Here is a 22,307-nt window from a genome sequence, read left to right on the forward strand (position 1 = left end):
CGATAAGAACATTCCACAGTCAGGTGCCATGGCAACCGAATGTAAAGAGCATTCCATGGTCAGGTAGCCTAGCAACAGAACAAATGGCCCCTGACCAGTGACCTTAGCCGACATCTTGCAGTTGCACCAACCTGCATGTCTCCCACGTCTTGCACGCCTTCCACGTCTCTTCCCCTTCCCTCCTTCCTGCCCCCTCCCCTCCTATGCTATATAAGCCTTGTGGAGAGAAATAAAAATTGTAGCTTGATCAGAATCTTGTCTTGCTTTCCATCTCTTGTGTCCCCTGACTCTTTCATTCGACTCCCACAGGTGGGTCACCCCCATTGAAACCCTGCTGGCTGGGGCAGCTCATCCATTAATTTTGTTGATACTCACATACCTCATGTTAGGAAAAGAAGAGTTGCCTAGCGATTTCTAAGTTTCTAAATTCTATGATCCAAACCCAGGCTGCCTTACCTGTGAGGTCAGTTCCTTCTGGAAGGATGAGAAGTTGTAGTGCTTCACGGATGTCACAAAAATAATCAATCGTGTCTTCAAGATGGTTCTTATCATCCTTCCACTTCCTATGGGTGAAGATGAAGGCAGCAGCTTGCATGGTCCAGCGTAGGGAAAATTTAACAAGCATTTGCATGAACTTCAAAAGTGATATCCACATCCTACTATTCATAATTTCCAAGTCTTCAAGTTTTGACTATGTTTACTACCATAAGCATTCCATGACATACTATAAATTTAGCACTAATCATGGTTTAAACTGATAACACATAAGCCACAGTATTTTTTAAAGGAGTTTGGTGATCCTGAGGTTTGCAAAATTCTTAAAAATCTCCTTTAAGCATAGCTTGCCACTATAATCTCAAGGCACTACTACACTACTACTAACCAAGCAGTAAAAAAAAAAAGAAGAAGAAGAAGAACTTCCTCAGGTCACAGAAGAATTCTCTAACATTTCATTTTCTATGCTCTCAAACTAAACACAAGTACTATTTCGAACAGTAGTCCCCAGATTTTACTGAAATGGAAAGGGACATTCTGGAATGTTACTAAGCACACTCCTTGGTGGGTGTATGTGGTCACATTGCCTATCTCAGAGGCAGACCCACCTTATTACTGAAAAGGTAGCCTCTGTGGGAGATGCCTGACTCAGGACACCCTATGCAATCTCTGAAGAAGCTCACACAGCATGATCAGCTTGGGCCACACAGAGTAAAACTCTGTAGGCCGACTGAATGTCCACTCTGTCTTAAAATTATACCTAGGGCCATGGGAAATTAGAGAGTGGGAAGCAAAGACAGGCAGGCAGGAAAGACAGCATGTGTAGTGAAGGCCAAAGCCTCTTGCTGTTGAGACAAACAGAGCTGATGCTGATTCCCCACAAAGCACTTTGGTCCCCATTCTTGGCAGCCTATGTATGTATGGGGTCCATCTCCACAATGCCCATGACAGTCTTCCTCTAACTCACACACAATGACTACAGCACTCATCTCCACAGCTAGGGATGAGGGGTAATGCCTTGCAAGCATGCAGTGCTGTTCTGGAGTACAGATGTGCTACAGCTTACCTATCCCCTGTTCACTCCTAATTTAGGCTAACCCGAATCTGAGACTCTCTCACCGCTACTAGAAATCTTTATTCTGGCATATTTATTAGGGGTAAATGTTCCTGACATTTTTCATGTTTTCCCGTTACACTTCTTGGTGTCCCACTGTTTCCTGTCTTTGGTTGAAATTAAGGATTTTTTTTTTTTTTTTTTGCCCCTTCTCTTGTTCTCTAAAATCCAGGCTTTCCTATAATTCACCTGTCCCATTTGTTCATGTATACTATCAATGTCAGGGAGCACTGGGTGCCACAGGGACAATATGGCTGCCACAGGACAGTATTGCCCATAATATGAAACATGAACTTCCTACCCCATGGCAGACAGTGTGCTGACCTCAGCTTGACTAGCTTGGAAACTGAACACCCCATTTCATTGCTAGGCTTTTTTCACCCTCCTATATTTGGTAAGCCTGCTGAACCACACAACCCCATCAACACTGAGTTCAATTATTAATCTCCACCAACCAAAACAGCTCCTAATTCTAGCACTGTGTAAACAGGAAGACTCCAGTTTAAATTTAATTTTTTAAAAGCAAAATAATGCCCAAAACGTATGCTTCTTTACCAACACCCTTCTTCAGGACTTGTAGGAACCACTCAATTGCTCCGAAGACTGCTTACTTCTCTATTACATTCCTAAACTAGACGGAAATGTTTTCGATATTTAGATTTGACCCCAAGTTTGCTGACCTCTTTGCTTGTGCCCTTCTGTTAGTGCTTTCTTTTGAAAATTGTTTCTGTCCTCACATTCCTGAAATGTATTTTTGGTTCCTAACTTTGGAAGCTGGTTTGGCTAAAAATAGAATCTGAGGTTCCAAATCACTGTTTCCTCAGAATTTCAGAACATTTCCCACAGCCCTCTCTCCCTCCGTGCAGCCAGTGCGGCTAGCATCTAGGAAGAAGCCAAACCCAAGATCATCCATGCAATAGCCTACCAACCACTCCTTCAGCTTTTATGATTTTTCTCTTCTGTCCCAATAACTGAGTCAATTTCAACAATCATATTTCTGTTTTTAATATTTGCAAATGGTTCTTTCCCACACCAGCTATTTTATGAAAAAAGAGTGTAATTATAAAAATGTTTAGTGAATGCTAACAACGTGCTTGGTATTTATTACTCTGAGCATTTCATTTCATTAATTTTTACGACAACTATGAATCAGTTACGATCTATCTTACCTACTGCATAGATAAGGCACTCTGAAATGCCTCTCACTATGTAGCCCAAGCCTGAGCTAGCCTCAAATTCTCTTTGTAGCCCAGGCTGGCCTTGAACTCACAATAATCTGATTCTCATAGCTGTCTCCTAGTATGCTATGTTATCCTTACTTTGTTGGCTTGAAATCACGGCATCAAATGTTTTAAGTCAGTGTGAAGGGGCTGGAGAGATGCTCAGTGGTGAAGAGTGCATACTGCTCCCTCAGAGGACCCAACTTTGCTTCTCAGCACCCATGTTGTGTAGTTTGTGACCACTCATGACTCCAGCTCCAAAAGAACCGACACCTCTAGGTACCCACAGGCATCTGCACTCCTGAGCACACACCTATACACACGAGGACACACAGACAACTTAAATATTAATAAACCTTTATAAAATCAGTGCAAGGTATATTCTGAACAGCTTGCCTCCAATGTGTACTTGAATTTCTCTAAGTACATGAAGTATAGCGTATATGCTCAGAGAATTATTATTCATATTACAAGTCCAATTGTATAAAACATTCAACTCTTTAAAGCTGTATGTACAGTTTCTACAGATGTTTGTTTATACTGTGTTCACATTTGTAAAGAATGTTCTGGGGCTGTCAAGACAGCTCAGAAACTGAAGGCCCTCACGGCCAAGCCTGATATCTGAGTTCAATCCCAAGGCCTCGTGTGTTAGAAGAGAAGCTGTCCTCTGACCTGCACCTGTGCACCATGGCATCCACGTGTACACACGCACAGACGTAAGGAAAAGAAAACACCGCCGCACCGCCGCACCGCCCACCTCTCCCCTCTCCCGAGACTACAGTCCTCCCTGGGGCCTCTGCCACTTCCTTTCCACTTAAACGCCAGGCACCAGTGCTTTCAATCTCCTTCACCCAAATTGTTGTGGTTGTCGTTTTCACAGAAACAAAAAATAACAACAACGTCTTGCAAGGAATTGTTTCCTCCATTTTACTGCCACCAGGGCATATTGGATCCATGTTTACAAACACTTGGATTTTACCTAACCTTAATGAAGTTTTCTAAACATGTATTTTCATAACATTTACGTAAACTTTCAAGTTAGTTGACAGCAGTGCAATTTAAAATTACAAATCAATCTATGCCTCAAATTTTCACACTTTCCCATGCATTGTCTTCACCTGGACTTCTAAGGAAAGAATATGTGGTGTCAGCTAGCCCCACTAATACCATCTTCGTTATACACCCAGTCTCAGTGTCAGCATCAATCACCTCTCAAGGAGAGGGGAGAAACCCCTGGGTTCTCTGTGTCCTACCACAGCCATAATCTATAATTTAGCTTTGTTCTTCTTTACACTTCTTTTTATGAAGATGTAGAATTTGCTAGAAGAAACTATTTGTTTGAATGTATTTTTGTTTCGTTTTGTTTTGTGTTTTGCTTCATTGTGTAGCCCTGGCTATCCTGGAACTCCCTCTGTAGGACCTCCAACTCAGAGACCCACCTGCTTCTGTCTCTCCAGTGCTGGGTTTAAAGGTATGCACCACCACCAGCTGGGTCAATTGAATATATTTTTAACTTAATACATCCTTTCCTTTTTAAAAAAATATTTATTATGTATACCGTTTTCTGCCTGCCTGCATGCCTGTGTGCCAGAAGAGGGCACCAAAGAGAAACACCAGATCTCATTATACAGGGCTGTAAGCCACCATGTGGTTGCCAGGAATTGAACTCACAACCTCTAGAAGAGCAGCCAGTGCTGGTAACCTGAGCCATCTCTCCAGGCCCAATACATTGTTTCTTAATAAGTATACTTATATGCCATGTTTTTTCTTGCATTCATTTTTGGTACAGATGGCATACAGTTAAGGAATCATAAAAACATCTGCATTACTCATCTATTACTCTTAGACTGAACCTTGGTGAAAGCTTAGGCATTATCACTGCTGTCTGTATACCCGCCAGTGCATGCAATAAGGTGTCTTCCGTAGCACTATGAAGAAGATATCAGAAACCAAAGTAGCTAGGCAATTGTTCCCTTCCATGGTATTTTCGATTCTGAATAGAGGATAAGGAAGAAACCAAGAAATGCTTCCTGAAGGCCTCTAATTAATTGAGAATGAAGAATATGAGCAGATGCAGACTTTAAGTGAAAACACTGCAACAAAGTTCCAGAGAAACATTGTGACTGAGTGGGTGCTTGTATGCAACAGTAGCTATACAAATAAATCCAGAAACAACTACCAAGCAGTTCCCAGAATGCCAACCTCAGTCACAACACTACTGCCACACAGACAAAGTCGGGGAAACGCCATCTTCCTGGAACTTATGTAACAAATGGAGTAATGCTCTCCACTACTCTTCTGAGAGGATCAATTTCCACAAAGCCTCTGGCTTTTCAAAATATCTTGACTGGAGGCAGACCATTAATTTATGACCTTTCCCTTCAAGAATTCTATTGCAGTATGCCTGTTATGAGGCTGCACAGATGCCTGTACTCAAACAAAAGGCAAGGCATAAAACGCAAGTGAGCAAGTAAACGATCTTCTAAAGCAAACATTTTAAAACACAACTCCAAACTTGAAAAACCACAAAACTGAGAAGAAAAACAAACCAAAACAACAACAACAAAAAAAAAACATGCATGGCACATTCCAATATATTCGACAAGAGCAGAGATTACACTAGAGACTACCCCATCTCCTGGCAGCCTTGCACCCTTGTTTAACATTAAAGAAACAAACATCCACTGATGGCATTTGTTGGCAAGACAAGGATTCTCATTTGTGGTGCAATTTAGGGGTTCCATTCTAACACAGGCCAATAGTTTTTCCATCCTTTAGATTTGCCATTGATCAATTTCTAGATACTTTATCATCTATCCATAACTTTATCGAATTCTCAAACTAAGTATATCACTAGCTCTGTAAGATCCAGACTATTAATAGCACCTCCAATGTGGAGGACAGAACCATGACAAATCCCTCAGCATAGCCACATGCCAACTCTTGAACTATTGCATATGTCACATTACAAACAATGGGCAGCAGAGGTTGCTACATAGCTAATTTTAAACACTGGAAGATTAACCTAGATTAATTTAGTGAGCCAAAAGTAGCAATAAAAGCCCTTAAAAGTAGAAGAGATTGAGGTGCAGAAGAGGGACTTCAGTATCAAAATGAAAGGGTAAAGACTCAACTTACCACTGCTGTCTTTTAAGATGGAAGAAGAGGCTATAAGCCAAGGAATGTGGTATATACTGGGAAAGGCCAGAAAACAGCTCCTACAGAAAGCATGTCCAAAAGGAAGCAGAGCCAGGCAGGGTGGTGCACAGCTTTAACTGCAGACTCAGGAGGCAAATGGATCTCTCTGAGTTTGAAGCCAACCTGGTCTACATAGTGAGACCATGTCAGAGGAGGAGGGAGGGGGAGTCTTAGAACACCAGAATATAAGCAGGTAAAAGAAACAACATGGGTATATAAAAAAAGATGTATCAGCCTGCAAGAATTTCCAACACCCAAAGCTAAATCAGTAATAAATAATGATAGCACTAGACAATAAGCCAAATAATAAAACAAACATGATGAGCATGGATTTTTAGTGGTGAACTTAATATGATTACTGGTGAATACACAGAATATAGTATAATGAATATAGTACCAAGGCAGTAGAGAAACCTGGCTGACACCACACCACATCACTCAAGTGATTCAGATAAATGTCACCAATGACAGAGCACTTGCCATCATGAACCTCTCTGAGAAGAGATTGGCACCTGACCTCTGTGGTATTCATCCCCCAGATGCTTGACCACCATCTAATGTAGAAACATGGAGAAACTCAACTCAAAATGAAGAAGATCCTACCCAGAAGCACCATGTAAAGCAAGTGCATAATGACATGAAGTGTGCCAGCAGCAGCCACGTCAGAGGAGCAGCAGGTGTCAACTGAAGTGCAGGTGTCAGCCACCAGGAGGCAATCACTGACGGGTGAATCTCCAGAATGTCTTTTGCTTCTGCTGTGCCTTTACATGTTTGCTGCTGCCATCTTTCTCTGGTATCTGGCATGGTGTGAATAGGTGCGGGGAGATCCCCACTGCCTGTGATGTAGTGTGTTTATCTCATGGAAACATCCTGTTCTATTAGGCATTTTTACCTGTGGATTATTAAGAAGGTGATTCCTTCCTAAGATGTACTGTCTAATTTGATAATAACAGTTAGTTTAAATAGAGTTTTGATGGTAAAAATACAAACAAAGAATTGTCGCACAGCCTGAACACATAAGTTTCCAGTGAGGGACCATACAGACTGTGGCTTAGGTTAATGATTAAGAGAAACAACTGAGTTCCATTAGTCCAGCTAGTTTAAACTCTTTTAATCTTAATGTTGGGAGATGTGTTCACAGGTTTCAAAGTGCATCATAGCTGAATCAAAGCTTTGAAAATAACTTAAGGTTAGACTAAGATGTTTTTGTTAAATAGCTTTGAGGTTAAAAAAAAAAAAAACAAGAGGACAATCAAAGTTTTAGAAAGGCACAGAGTTGAAAGAGGAACTCATTAAGGTCAGAGAACAAGAACAAAGCAGCCCAATTATCATTAGCTGATGTGCCTTTCTTGCTGGGATTGGTTGCTGATCAAAGGTGACGATTAATTCCTTGTACCAATGTCTGCCCTCGATCTCCTGATACAAGAAACTATTGATGAGTGGGTATGCACCCCAAAGATTTAAAGTAGAGCTGACTGATTCTTTTTCATACATAAAAATTTAGATTTGTGATTCCTTTAAGATTCTTTAAAAGATTACCTTTCAAGATAAGTAATAAAGTGACTGGTCCTTCTTTGTAACTGCAGTATGCAGACTGCCAGTAAAAGCATACCTTGCTTGTTTACACATTGTGAACCTATAACAAGTTGCTTGGGAATGAATGTACATGAGTTCTTAGAATAGTTTGTTTTTCACCTGTAATTCGTAAAGCATTTAGTCATGTAAAGGAATGGAAAACATGCTGTTTTTACTTCTATTTACTGTAATTGTTCACTAGAAAAACAGAATGCACCCACATTGTAATTGTTATATTGACTGAAAGATTTTGCTGGGGTATGTAAGCTGTAAGGGAAAGAATAAAGGTAGAGTTTAAATGAGTTTAAATGAGTTAGAAGGAAAACATCAAGAACGAGAGAGTTAGAAGGAATAAGATGGAAAAACATCAAGAATGAGAGAATAAGGAAAAAGTAAAGATAGAGTTAGAAGGAAAACATCAAGAATGAGAGAAGGAAATCACCAGGAAAATAAAGAATGGAGAATGCAAAAGAAGAACAAAGAAAAGGTCTGAAGGAAACTGTCAAAAGAGGGTGTGAGTGTCTTTTCCCTTTACCCCCTCAGAGAGAAAGGCACAGTAAGTGCAGACTGTGGATTCCCTTTGAGCCCTGCACTGCTGGAGGCTGGTCCCCCAGGCAGCCACACAAGTGGAGCAAGAATGGCTAAAAGAAAGGTGGTTCCTCAGAGGGATGGGCCAGAAATGACATGAACAGACAGATGTGTTGACTGTTTATGACTTCTACAGTGCCAATCTAACCTTTCATTTGAATGAACTACAGCCATGAAAAAAACTAACAGCATGGGAGACTGGGTAAATGGGGACATCCTTACTACCTTTCTATTTCCAATACATCTATAATTATTCCATAGAAAAGTGCTTCTTTCAGAACATTTACTTGTTGATGCAAAATTCTGCTTGATTAAAAATATTTAAGTAGTGACCATTTTCCATTTACTATCTTACTAGAAGTCATAGGAGCTATATTAATTGCTTTCAATACTTAAGAGAGTTATCAAGTAACAATATTTTTTAAAACATTTTTAAAATTTATTTAATTTTAAGTGTGCTGGTGTTTTGTCTGTGTGTGGGTGTCAGATCCCCTGGAACATTCGTGAGCTGCCATGGTGATGAGAATTGAACCTGGTCCTCTGGAAGAACAGCCAGTGCTCTTAACCACTGAGTCATCTCTCCAGACCCAATGTTTTGTGGGGTTTTTATTTGTTTGTTTTTTGGTCTTTTTGAGACAGGGTTTCTCTGTGTGGCCCTGGCTGCCCTGTGGAACTCACTCTACAGACCAGGCTGGCCTGGACCTCAGAGATCCTCCTGCCTCTGCCTCCCAATGCTAGGATTAAAGGCGTGCACCACCACCACCCAGCTGAAATACCTGATTTGAAACATAAGGAAACTATTTTCTATAAGATTTACTACAAAAAATAACGAAAATGGCAGCGCCACACTTTAAAAACGCCACATGCTTCTAATAAACGTAATAGCTAATCCGTCACAGCACCAGAAATGCAATCAGTTTACATCCTTAGTCACAAGAAAAGGGACAATGACAAACACTGGTCGAATAATCCATTGGAACTCAGGTCAGCAAACAACTCTCAGGTACACACAGTCCATCTGGGTGTCCTTTTACTGTATTGAAAAGTTGGCCATTGCATTGTTCATGTCTCACCAATAAATACAAAGCAGACTAAAAGCCTTAAAGTTCACCCAAATAATTCCTTTACTGCTCTCCTAAAATGACTAACAAAAGCACACCTTAGAGATCATTTTAGAATGTAAGTACATACTCAAGGAAAGGAATTCTTTGATTTCTCAGCCGACCTAAGGCTGCAAACTACGCGTGTTGCTTTCACATGCCCCACCTGCAACGATGCACACCTGACTGAGGGATCAGCTGCAGCACACATCAACACGATATCCAAGTTAAGAAATGGACTGTAGTTCAGTAAGGGCTTGACTGGGTAAACCCTAAAGCCATTTCTCTGGACCAAGGAAACCTGTCAACTTCCACTCAGTTTTTATAAAACCCTTAACTCATGCCAAGCAGTTAACCCACCAATGAGCACTTCACAGCATGCAGAAATGGTGGGAAGCACGTTATCCACAATGTTTACGGCTGTCAGGAACAGGAGAGTCAGCTACCAGTCTAGACCTAAACAGGTTAGGCTTAAGTCTCCCACTTGAAAGAAATCTGGCCCCAAGGCTGGCTCAGAGCCCAGGATGTCACTTCCTAGCTGCCATGCCTTCCTGTGTGTGTGTACCTCACCACTTTCTTGTTTTGTGGTTGGCCTTTCTGTTCCCCAACACACGCAGCCAAGTCTTTTCATGTCCTATATACTGTTTTAACAGGCTTGGCTGGTCTACATTTAAGTTATGAATTCAGACTTGTCAGCTGGGCATGGCAGACACTATAACTCAAGCTCCACAGGAACAGGGTTTTGAGGTGTGAGAATGTGCGAGACCTCTTGTTCTTGGCTGTCCTGGTCTGGAGTGGAGTCTTTGAGAAGGCAAGGGATGGAAAGAAAGCCTTGGAATGAGAAATGTTTCTGCATTTGCTAGGGACTCTTGGAACTATTTCCAGGGACTTAAGGTAGTTCAGAATTTTCACCATCTCTTTTTTTTTTTTTTTGGTTTTTTGAGACAGGGTTTCTCTGTGTAACTTTGTGCCTTTCCTGGATCTCACTCTGTAGACCAGGTTGGCCTTGAAAATAGATCTGCCTGCCTCTGCCTACCGAGTGCTGGGATTAAAGGCGTGTGCCACCACCACCGGCTTCACCATGTCTTCTGGGGAACACCTCTCTGGCGGATGCTGCCAGCTGTTAAGTCCCTCCCAGCTCTCTATCATATCTTCGGTTACCATTTAAGCATCACCGTTCAAATGTTTAAAGCCACACTGGTTTTCTTCCCGGAATGACTCCAAGTATTAGTTAAGTGTGCTTCGCCCTAAATGCTTGGTGCTGCAGATGGGTTATTTTGTGTATTTTTAAAAAGTATTTTCATACACATAATTCAAACCAAGTCTAAATACAAAATTCACTTGACTTGCATATAAATCTTATAATCAGAACCTGAATGACTTTAAACAAGGGTTTGATTAATTTTGTGCTTTCTGAAAGCCACATGAGGTCAGGGATAGAATGTTTGGCTTGTGGTATCATGTTAGTATTTAAAAACTCAGACTTCTGAGCATTTCCAATTTCAGATCATCTATGAAGGTGCTCAGACCGATGCAGGTATGAGAGCACCTGTTCCAACCTTCTACTCCATCGCATCCCCTGGTGCCACTAATTGTTTCCTAATTTTGGTTCTCTTTGCCTTCCTTGTAAAGTACTATGAAATTTTCTTGATAGTATGCTTCCTGATATGGTATTTTCCTCTATGTTCTTCTTTAACTCAGTGGATTCTCATATTTGATCTTATTTTCCTGTCAACTATCATTCTTTGTATTTCTCATTCAAAGGGTTTTATTCAAATGCCTGCATCATAGTATTTGATTCATTTTATAGCGTTAGGGTTTTTTTTTCCTGCTTCTGTTCTACATATCTACAACAAATAAGACTGAAACTAATTTAAAATATCCCAATTTTAAAAAATAGCTAAAAACACTCTTCCAAATAAGAAAGTTGAGGCATCCCTATCTGCAGATATTAATTCTATATGTAGGAGCCTCTAAAGATTCCACCAGAAAACAGAGCTCATAAACACTCTCAGCACAGTGACAGGATATGACATCAACATATAAAAATCAATAGCTTTCGTAACGTACCAATGACAAACGTACTAAAAAAGAAATAATCCCATTCCCAATGAACTCAAAAAAATTAAGACATCTTGGACAAAGCTAACTAAGGAAATGAAAAAAAAAAAAAACAAAAAACCCAAAACCCTCTAAATGTAAAGTATAAAACACAGAAGAAAAACTGAAGAAAACACTAGCAGACTGAAAAGCCTCCCCATGTTCATGGATCAGAATAATTAATATTGTGAAAACAGCTGTCTTGAGGCGGGCGGTGGTAGCATACACCTTAAATCCCAGCAATCGGGAGGCAGAGCCAGTAAGATCTCTGTGAGTTCAAGGCCAGCCTGGGCTACAGAGTGAGTTCCAGGAAAGGCACCAAACTACACAGGGAAACCTTGTCTCGGAAAAAAAACAAAGAAAGAAAAGAAAAAAAAAGAAAGAAAACAGCTATCTTGCCGAAAGCAATCCACAGACCAAATGCACTCTCCGTCTACATTCCAGCACGATTTTTCATAGAAATAATGGAAGTGGGTCTTTAAATTCACAGGGAAGATGAAACACCTGATACCCAAAGCAATCCTGAGCAAAAACAGATACAGAAGGGAACCTCTGACTTTAAGTTACACTATTGAGCCATAGTAATAAAAGCAGCATGGCACTGGTACAGAAACAGACATGAACGTCAGTGGGATAAAACAGGATCCAGAGATGAGCCCATATAGCTACAGCTACGTAATTTTTGACAAATACGGCAAAATACACACTGGAGAACAGACAGCCTCTTCAACAAACGCTGCTGGGCAAACTGTTCATCTACAAGTAGAAGCGTGAATGGAGACCTTTATCTTCCACCTGCATAAACATCAGCTCCAAATGGAAAAACCTCGACGTCAGAGCCAGAACTCGGAAACTGTTAGAGGGAAAGCAGAGAAAACACTCCAGGTACAGGCATGGGTAAGCACTTTCTCAGTAGGACTACAGCCCCTCACAAAATAAGGGGGGCAATCATGAAATGAAAAAGTTCTGTGTCACAAGGACACAGTTGAGGGAGTGAAGAAATCCTCATGAGCACAAAACACACAAAGGGCCATATTAAACAAAACAAGAAAGCAGTTAATTCAATTTTTTAAATGAGCTAAGAGGTTGACCACACAGTTCTTAAAAACTCCAATGCAAGTGGCTAACAAACGTTTGAAAACGTGTTCAGTATCCTTACCCATCAAATAAATGAAAATTAAGACTACTTTGAGGGTCCGTGTCATTCCAGCGTGAATGTTTGTTATCAAGGAGATGGGACAACAGACGCTGGTGAGGATGGAGAGAAAAGGAGAGTCTCAGTCAGCATCTGTGGAAATGTAATCTGGGGTGGTCCCTGGATAAGTAGGTGTGGCGGTTTCTACAAGACCTCAAAACAGGGATTCCAAAGACCCAGGCCATGTCTACAGGACTCCATATCCCACCGATAGCCTTGTGCATCCATGTTCACTGCGGCTTTATTCACAAGAGCAAGGAGATGGAAACAGCCCAGATGTCCACCAACTGATGAATGGGCAGAGAAGGTGTGGTCATGCCACACCACAGAACTCTACGCAGCCACAGAGAAAAACTGAAATTATGAAACAGCATGAAAATAGATGGAGGAGGGAAATAATGTATTATGTGCGCTAACTTAGGGTCACATAGGCAAATCAGCTTTTATTTTATGGATATGCGCATTTATGAAGAAGTGAGGAAACTACAGATTCCTAAAGAGAGCTAGCTGTGCAGCGGACCACACGTGATGCGAAAGCGGGGTAGAAGCAGCAGGAGGGAGAAAGAGTTCAGTGGGTGGGAGGACGGAAGAGCGGGAAGAGGAGGTAGGAGGAAGGGTCAACCAACACTAATGATGTCCTGGAAAAGAGGAGGAGGGATTCCGATACTCAATAGACTTAATCTAAACATTGTCCCTCTAAGTGTTTGAAATGAAAATGCCCTTATGTGGGCAGATAAATCAGCTCACAGAAGCCACATGTTATTAACAAAATCCAGTGCAAGGAATTCTCTCTCTATGAGATTTTCAGTCAGTCAGTGAGGGCCCTAAAGCTCCCAAACAATACAGGCAAATGTCATTCAATTGGTTCTTCTCCAAAATCAGAGCAAGACCCTATTGCTAAAAAATGCCACATACATTGCTCACAGGACACAGAGAGAGAGAGAAAGAGGAGGGACTGTAAGAGTGTGAATTGTTGAGACCAAGATTGGAAAAGCACAGGGACAAATAGCCAAATGAATGGAAGCACATGAATTATGAACCAAAGGCTGTGGAGCCCCCAGCTGGATCAGGCCCTCTGGATAAGTGAGACAATTGAATAGCTTGAACTGTTTGGGAGGCATCCAGGCTGTGGGAGCGGGACCTGTCCTTGGTGCATGAGCTGGCTGTTTGGAACCTTGGGCTTACACAGGGACGCTTTGCTCAGCCTGGAAGGAGGGGACTGGACCTGCCTGGACTGAATCCACCAGGTTGAATTGAATCCCCAGGGGAGTCTTGGCCCTGGAGGAGATGGGAATGGAGGGGAGGGACTGGGGGAAGGGGAGGGGGAAGGACAGGGTAACCCATGGCTGATGTGTACAATTAAAACACAAATATAATAAATAAAAAAAGGAGGAAAAAAAATACAAGATAAAAAGAAACTGCCAATATTTTTAGCTTCATGAGAAAAGCTGAGAATAACGTAAGTTCAACTTACCTCATTTTAGTCTTAGAGAAGCGGGTACATTATATACAAAACTGAGGAGTTAATCACTTAAAATAACATATGAATAACATACCAAATCCAGGAACACTTTTGAGGCTGGATTTGAGGCAAATTTTCTCCAATCTGAGGTAGCTGTATCTCATTAGACAATTCCACAGGAACATCCAGTCTACTCTTGTCCGATGGTTCATGATGATGACGCTCCTTTCTCCAGGCACAAACGCATCACCTGTGATAACCACTTTTACACCAAACATGGTCTCCAACAACGCCTACCAAAAATGAAAAACGCACACATAGAGCAACTTAGGATTTCTAGGTTAAGAGCCAGATGTGAGAGTATTCTTAATCATGTTTATAAATTTATTAGATATTTACAATAGTCAAAATAAATGAAAACAATATTTAAGAGTTATGAATCTTTTTCATTCTTGCTAATCTTGTCATGACTACACTATATTGCTTTTATAATAAAAAAAAAAGATGAACTTAAAAACTAACTAAATGAAAAAATTGTCTTTGGAAAAACAAATCTGAATCCAAACTAAATGATTTAATTATATTTTAAAAATTATCGCAATTTTCCATAGATAAATTTTATCATGTTATATCCTATGATTTCTAACATATAAAACATAGTTTTCCACATTCTTGCTTTTGTTATAAATGTGGGGAGGTGTTGATCAAGTATGAGAGAATGAAGTACCACTTCTTCCACTAATTTAATTTCTGGAAGTTTCATAATAGAAAAACATGAACTACATTTCAAATCTCCAGTTATATACTATTAAGTTCAAAGAAATACAAAAGATTCTACTAGTACTTTTAAGGATATAAAGATAAGATATTACATAATTTTTCTCAAAAGAATAATAAAAAATGTAACACTGTCGGACTGAAGAAACTAAATTTCATTTTTTTTTCTGTAAGATGGCCTTTTCTTACTCAAAAACAATACATTAAGACTAAAATAACTGTGTCTACTAAAATCTTTTGGCCTACCACCTACGTCTGGCACATATGAATGCTCCAATGCTTGCTGAGTGTGTTAACTAACATTTCTAAGACTGTGAATATAATCTAGACTAAATATTCAGAAGAAAAGTGTGTGTTACATCTAGAGTTCTTAAGAAGTTTAGACTGTCCAGAATCTGCCTTCAAGCTCCGTCTACTAGTCTCCCAAAAGCCAAGACTACAGTGTGCATTACATTCCCAACTTCAGTCTCAATCCCAAACTACTGTATGTAACATCCTACTTTAATTCGTAACTAGTCAAGAGAGGGTTAACAGAGAGGTTAAAAGCTAAGACAAGCAAACCTCTCAAACACCTCGAAGTCACTCAGCATTGACAGCAAAGAGCTCTGAATATCTACGGTAGCATGGAGCACAAACAGCAGTGACGGAGAGGCAAACAATCATGTATTTAAACATCCACGTGGAAGGCCTTCTGCAAGAGCAGGGCAGTTTAGAGGGAAATTAACACAGGAAAGAAACAACTATCTAACAAGTTATAGTCATGGCTACTGCATCCCCAAGAGGACATTTGGGTTGGATGGCTAGGTAGAGCTACCACTAGAGCTGGCCACGATGTCAGTGACAGTTACTGCGAGGAGCACGGAGACAGGAGGGTTGCTGGGGCTTACTGGCTGCTAGTCTGAGAGAATGTGAGCCCCAGGTTCAGGGATAAAACCCCACACCTCAAGGGAGTAAGTGAACAGGGGTGAAGCAAAATACAGGACACACTCACTCTTCTGACCTACTTGTGCACACCACACACACACACACACACACACACACACACACACACACACACACACACACCAATACACACGTATTCTTCATTAACATGTGCATTTGTGTTTATTAACTTTTCGATGTTTTTTCTATTTAAAAATTAAAAAGCTTTATGGGCTGGGCATGGTAGCACATGCCTTTAATCCCAGAGGTTAATGGATCCCTGTTACTGTGATATAATAATATTAGCAATCTACTTCTATTCCATAAGAAAGGAAAGAAGTTTTTCATTCAAGTGAAAAGTAGAAAAGACAAGGTGTGTAAACTTACAACCGAGGACATTTTAGGTTAAAGGGTTGTCACCTCCACAAGATAGATATCCTTATCTGTCCAGTTCATCATTACATCCAAGAATCTGGCTCCATTCTGCCTGTGTCCTCAGAATGTTAATGAAGGGGAATTTAAAGATAATGGACTAATTTATTTGGCAGAAGAAATTTTAAGACAAGAGAGCATTTACTCTGTGGCATGGCTGCTTTTTACCATATTTACCCATAGTTAAAAAGAGAAAAAGAGCCGGGCGGTGGTGGCACACACCTTTAATCCCAGCACTCAGGAGGTAGAGATAGGAGGATCTCTGTGAGTTCAAGGCCAGCCTGGTCTACAGAGCGAGATCCAGGACAGGCGCAAAGCTACACAGAGAAACCCTGTCTCGAAAAACAAAACAAACAAACAAAAAAACAAAAAGAAAGAGTACTCTTTGAAATGTGCAGTTTGTTGGGGAAAAGTGGTAAACTTTACAGCAAAGAACAACCACGTGGCTCTGTGCTGGGACAACTGGAAATGTCCCTGAAGAGAAAGACCACCCAATAAGGGTTCCAACTTGAGAAGGTGAAAACTCACTCGAAAAGAGAAATCCTGACTGGAAATGTAGCTGCAGGTGTTCCCCACGCCTTGAAAGCAACTCTCTGGGAAAGTGCTCCCCAGTGTCAGCACAGGGAAGCTGACAGCTGTGCTTCACGGGGACCAGGCTATAGCTCCCACTGGTAGAAGAATGTGACCACACTGACCATGTTACTAGCTTTGCAGGCATGAAAGATCCAAGACTGAAGAGTTCATGGAGTCCCCTTCAGAGAGCGGCTGAATGTGCGCAGGGGCAGACTCTCCGTAAGAACTGCTGTGAGGACACGTATGAGGCTCTGAAGGTGAGGCTCAGTTTCTACAGAGACCCACGATACTGAAGATGTCAGGATCCTTTCTCCCTTCAGTGGTTTGTGTCAGAGTATTTCATCACAGAAAGAGAAGAGCACTGGTCCAGCAAGTGACTGGATCCCTAAAGCTTCCACTTCCTTCTCTGTAAGACGCTGACTATGACGGCACCGGAAACAAACCATCCTCCTCCAGCACTTACGGGGTCACATAAGTGGTCAACTGGTATTACTATCACTGCATCTGGATTCTTACACCGTTTTCCTTTTTAACAGAGCCTTCGAATTCTTTTTGTACCTGAGCTAAATATACAAGCACACCATGGTTACTCATGTCCCAGGCCACTGGCAGCCTTCTCCTTGTGCCTGCAGAACAGATCACTTTAAGTGTGAGTGGAGAAAAAAGGTCAGAAGAGAGGAGGTCCAGGCTGGCAGGACTGCATTTCATAGAACAGATACATCTGTGCAGAAATCTTAAAATACAACTTTATTTTATTTATATTTTTGTCATTATCAGAAAGAAGGGAATCAATCACATCTCTGTCAGAAGTTTAAAAAGATGGGTTATTATTCACATTTTTACTTAAAATTTTTTCATATAATATAACTTGATATTCTTTCTCTTCCCCATAGAATCTTTTTGTTGTTGTTCTTTTGTTTTTGTTTTTTCTGAGACAGGGTTTCTCTGTGTGGCTTTGTGCCTTTCCTGGAACTCACTCTGTAGACTAGGCTGGCCTCGAACTCACAGAGATCCTCCTGCCTCTGCCTCCCGAGTGCTGGGATTAAAGGCGTGCGCCACCACCACCCAGCCCCATAGAATCTTAATATGTGTCACTGCTTTGTAAAACACAAAATGGAAATGGAGAATAAAATTTAATGATGTAAAAATTCTTCAATCTTTAAAATTTACCTATTTTTCTAGATAAAAATTATAACTTACATTATATAAAATATTTTAAAAATCATGAATTTAGAAAGAAGCTTTTTAAAATTAACATATTTTCTAGATAAAAATTATACCTTATATTATATAAAATATAAAAAAAAATTCATGAAGAATTTAGAAAGAAGCTCTTAATTTTCTGTAAGTTTTTTTTTAAAATAAGGATTTGCTTTAAGACATGAATGTTTATATTTCTTTTTTTTTTTCTTTCTATTTTCCTACTTCTTTTTTAAGTCAGATATGCCTACTATAAAACACCAGGGACTTCTGTTTCCCTGAAAACCAAATCTCTGGTGCTACAAAGCACAAGAGATGGGCCACCCAATACAAGCAGACAAAGCCTTCTCTGGTGGGGAACTTACCACAGGAAGCGTGAGCCATGTAGCCACAAGGCGGCTGCTGATCCAGCGATACCATGACAGGCTTATAAACATCAAAGGAATAATGGGACCCAGCATAAAAATACTTCCAAAAAAGCTTCCCGAAAACAGGAAGAGTATAAAATAAATCCCCTTCCATGACACCATGATTCTGAAATATAAAACAAAAACAAAGATTATGTTTATTACTATGCATTTAGCTGTTCCAATTCCATCAAAACTATGCATACAAATATCTCTGATGAGGCCAGTGAACCACTCTGATGAAGGCTGGAGAAGACTGAATTCCCTGCTCTACAAGCCTAACAAGTTGCCAGCACACTAGAAACTGATCCTCTCACAAGAGTATATAAATGTCTGTTCTCCAGAAACGCATGCTAACTGCTGTGTAAGACGCCTTTTTAAAACTCAGCCGGCAGTTAACATAGGAGGGGATCATTTTCTTTCCTGGGTTACTACTCCAAGGTTGTTTTCTACCTAAAGCCAAAATAATGCATGAAGATTTGCAGAAGGGCTTCCCAAGGGGGAGCACACCTAAAAGGAACAGTGGGTTCAACAGGGCACACTAAAACTGAAAGAAAGGGATCTAGACGGGGTCACTCTTCACAGGAGACCCTAAAATCCCATCTCTGGGCACCTGGTCTTAGACTGCCTCTCTACCAGCTTGCTGGGTAAGTCAGCTGACCCTTTACTTTATCCAGATATCTGCCAAAATATTACCTTAAGGGCATTTGAAACGAAAACCTAACATGGATATTTTAAAACAAATGCTTGAAAACATAGTTGAAAATGAAACCTCCAACATTTGATTTTATAACCTAAACTAAACAGAACAAACTGACACAGAATGAAGTTTAACTTGCTACCAAGTATGTTTTCAATTTCTACCAATATGTGATGGTATATACACGTATATACACAAAACCCTACAAATATTTACTACGAACTTCTAGATCTGGACGTTTAGGGAGAAGGACGAGGAAATCATGGGGAAAAGATGACTAGGGAGCAGTGGAGCGGACGCCAGCCCACACAGGGCTAGAGGCATGTGTCCCACGACCTCCACGTCACTGTCTCTGAGCCTCTCTGCATTAAACATAGCAGCAGCAGCAGCCTCTCCTCAATCTTCAATTTAAATCTCTTCAACAGAAAAAAGGCACACAGGCTTTAAATTCACTATTTCAGACCTGCTTCTTATATATACACACCACCACCACCACCACCACCACCACCACCACCACCACACCCACCACCACCACCACACCCACCACCACCACCACCACCTATAATGCTGCTCTCTATCTGAAAACCCTCCATTTACCTTTCCTAGCTGATACTTTCTGTCAGCCAGCCATCCGCTAATTCTAGACACTTGTTCCTAACCTCCCTGGCGGAGCCACATTTTACACTGTTATCCATGCAGACAGTATCCTCATCAAAAACTCCTGCATGCTTCTTCCTTACCAATTTCTGGTTTGATGTGATTCTAAGGGGGGAAAATATATATATATAATTAAATGGCCTAGCTATCATCAGATGAAATCTTTCCACTGTATAGCAATGAATCTGAGCCGAAGGGAAGCTAAAAGGGCTTTCCTAATTCAACACAAAGCATCCAGTCCCGCCTAGAGTGCCATCCACTGCTTCAAGCCACCTCCCTCCTGACATTCAGCTGAGAATTAGACCAACATCAACCTTCAATCGTGTACTTAAATAAAGACAAAGTTATATAAAGGGATCTATCACGTGGCTGCAATGGGATTCTATAACTCCAACCTAAGCTAAAATTCTTTAATATTTATTTGTTTGAAACAATAAACATATAAAGAAATCCCTACCATGTGCCAGCCATGGTCCTTACTATTACCATTAATTACCCAGACCATTACCAAAGGTCTCACAAATCTAGGAATGGAACTCAGGGCCTCTTGCATGAAAACTGCAAGCCCTATCCTCCTCCTGGTGATCTCATTTCTAACTTGTGTGCTCCTCTCTGGCTGTATTTCAAAGCCTTTTTCTCTGTCTTCATTCAAGTCCTAATTTGGGGTCAACTAGGTTAAGAATAGCTACACACTTATTTGGAATAAATATTGAAGAAAAAGGACAATGTCAAGAACTGACACAGATGTGCAGTAATCTGAACTAACACTCACTGCTGGTGGACACTCAAAATTATACAGAACTCTGGAAGACAGCTTGGCAGTTTTATAAAATATTACATTGATATTCACCATACATACTAGTAAATCCACTGACTGCCCAGTACAAACAAATATTATCTTCATACAAAAGGTTCTACATAATCCTTTATAGCACCATTTCTCATAATTGCACAAAACTAGAACTACCCTGTCAGTTGAGGGTGAGGAGATACTGAATTAGTACTCATCAATGAAGATATACACCTAATGCAGGTATCTTGAGTTTCTCTCAAATGCACTGTGCTAAAGGAAAGATGCCAGGCTCAAAAGACATTTCTGTTAGGGGACATTCTGGACGAGGCCAAGCCACAGGAGGGGAACAGATCAGTGGTTGGCAAAGGTTAGGGAGAAGAGACGGTCTGAGTACTGAAGGGGAGCACAGGGAAGCTTGCTAGATGAGCAAACTGCTCGTTCCTGACTGCACAGTGCACGATGGTGGAAACACATCCACTAGTCTCCTTCCTTTCCTCCTGTGGAGCTCAGCACTGAACCCAGGCTTCCTGCATACCTGGCACAGCTCTGCCACCGAGCAACATGCCCAGCTCGCCTGAGTACTGTGAACTGTGATCCTGCCTGTCATCTAGCCCTTGGGAGGCAGGGATCAGGAGTTTGAAGCTCCAGAGTGAATGTGAAGCCAGCCTGAGCTACACAGTAATACTGTTTCACAAATACAAACTCTTAAAATGACTGAGATAAAAGCTGTGTTCTCGTGAAATCCTATACTTCAAATTATTTCAGTAACATTAATCTAAAATATTTTTCTAAGCTTTTTTAATATGCCAGATATTGTTTCATGTATTTGGTTTGAATAGACTTGAACAGTCACAATAATCTCATGGTGTGGGTATTTTTATTACCCCTGTTCTAGACATAAGGATCCTGTGGCACAAAAATGTTAAAGTAATGTGCTCAAGGTTAAACAGCTACTAAATAGCAAAGCTGAGAACTGGCTCTGGGGATTTTGGTGTCTATACTCAATCTGCTGTGTTATACATTTTTTCAAGATTATATTATTTTTGTAATTAAACACACATACTTTAAAAGAATTATACTATGAAGACATAATTGGAAACCAAACTTTAATACTTTATAAAAAAAAGTATTCTGAATTTTAGAAGTTCACAGGAACTAAATGAGAAAGGCTCATTAAATCTCTCTTAACTTAATATCCTTTAGTTCACAAACACAAGTGCTATAGGTTAACCTGTGATTCCGGTTATAATAGTTATCGTGAAACAATCAGGGGCAGGGATAATGGTTGCTTCACTAAGATACTGAAGAAGGCATCTTGCTGGAGGAAGTGATGGAGGGAGCAGAGAGAAAATTCAGGCAGAAAAAACAACATACAAGTTCTTAGAAGTTTGAAACAGCAAGCTACAGAGACTTAGAAACTGCTGAATAGAAAAGAACAGGGTTGGGGATTTAGCTCAGTGGTAGAGGGCTTGCCTAGCAAGCGCAAGGCCCTGGGTTCCATCCTCAGCTCAAAAAAAAAAAAAAAAAATCTTAAAAAAAAATTGCCGGGCAGTGGTGGCACACGCCTGCAATCCCAGCACTCGGAGGCAGAGGCAGGTGGATCTCTGTGAGTTCGAGGTCAGCCTGGTCTACAAAGCGAGTTCCAGGACAGGCTCCAACGCTACAGAGAAACCCTGTCTCAAAAAGCCAAAAAAAAAAAAAAAAAAAAAAGAAAGAAAGAAAAGAACAACAAGGTTCAAAATGTCGGTTTGCAAGAAATTCTAAGAGCACCGGCCCTAGGGAGAAAGCTTCACCCAAGTC

At 40.7% G+C, this 22,307-nt stretch overlaps 1 protein-coding gene across 1 annotated transcript in view; it reads right to left on the reverse strand.

Moving 5' to 3' along the window:
- Positions 1–22,307, reverse strand: part of Lclat1 (lysocardiolipin acyltransferase 1) — a 131,294-nt gene that overhangs the window by 60,304 nt on the left and 48,683 nt on the right. Inside the window, exons 2-4 of the mRNA XM_036170705.1 lie at positions 18,316–18,484; positions 14,142–14,340; positions 457–603 (exon numbers count right to left, since the gene is read on the reverse strand). Coding sequence (XP_036026598.1) covers positions 457–603; positions 14,142–14,340; positions 18,316–18,480 — 511 coding nt within the window. The 5' untranslated portion in view covers positions 18,481–18,484. The remainder of the gene's footprint in view (positions 1–456; positions 604–14,141; positions 14,341–18,315; positions 18,485–22,307) is intronic.

The sequence above is a fragment of the Onychomys torridus genome, chromosome 21 (genome assembly GCF_903995425.1).
Source record: "Onychomys torridus chromosome 21, mOncTor1.1, whole genome shotgun sequence".
NCBI lineage: Eukaryota > Metazoa > Chordata > Mammalia > Rodentia > Cricetidae > Onychomys > Onychomys torridus.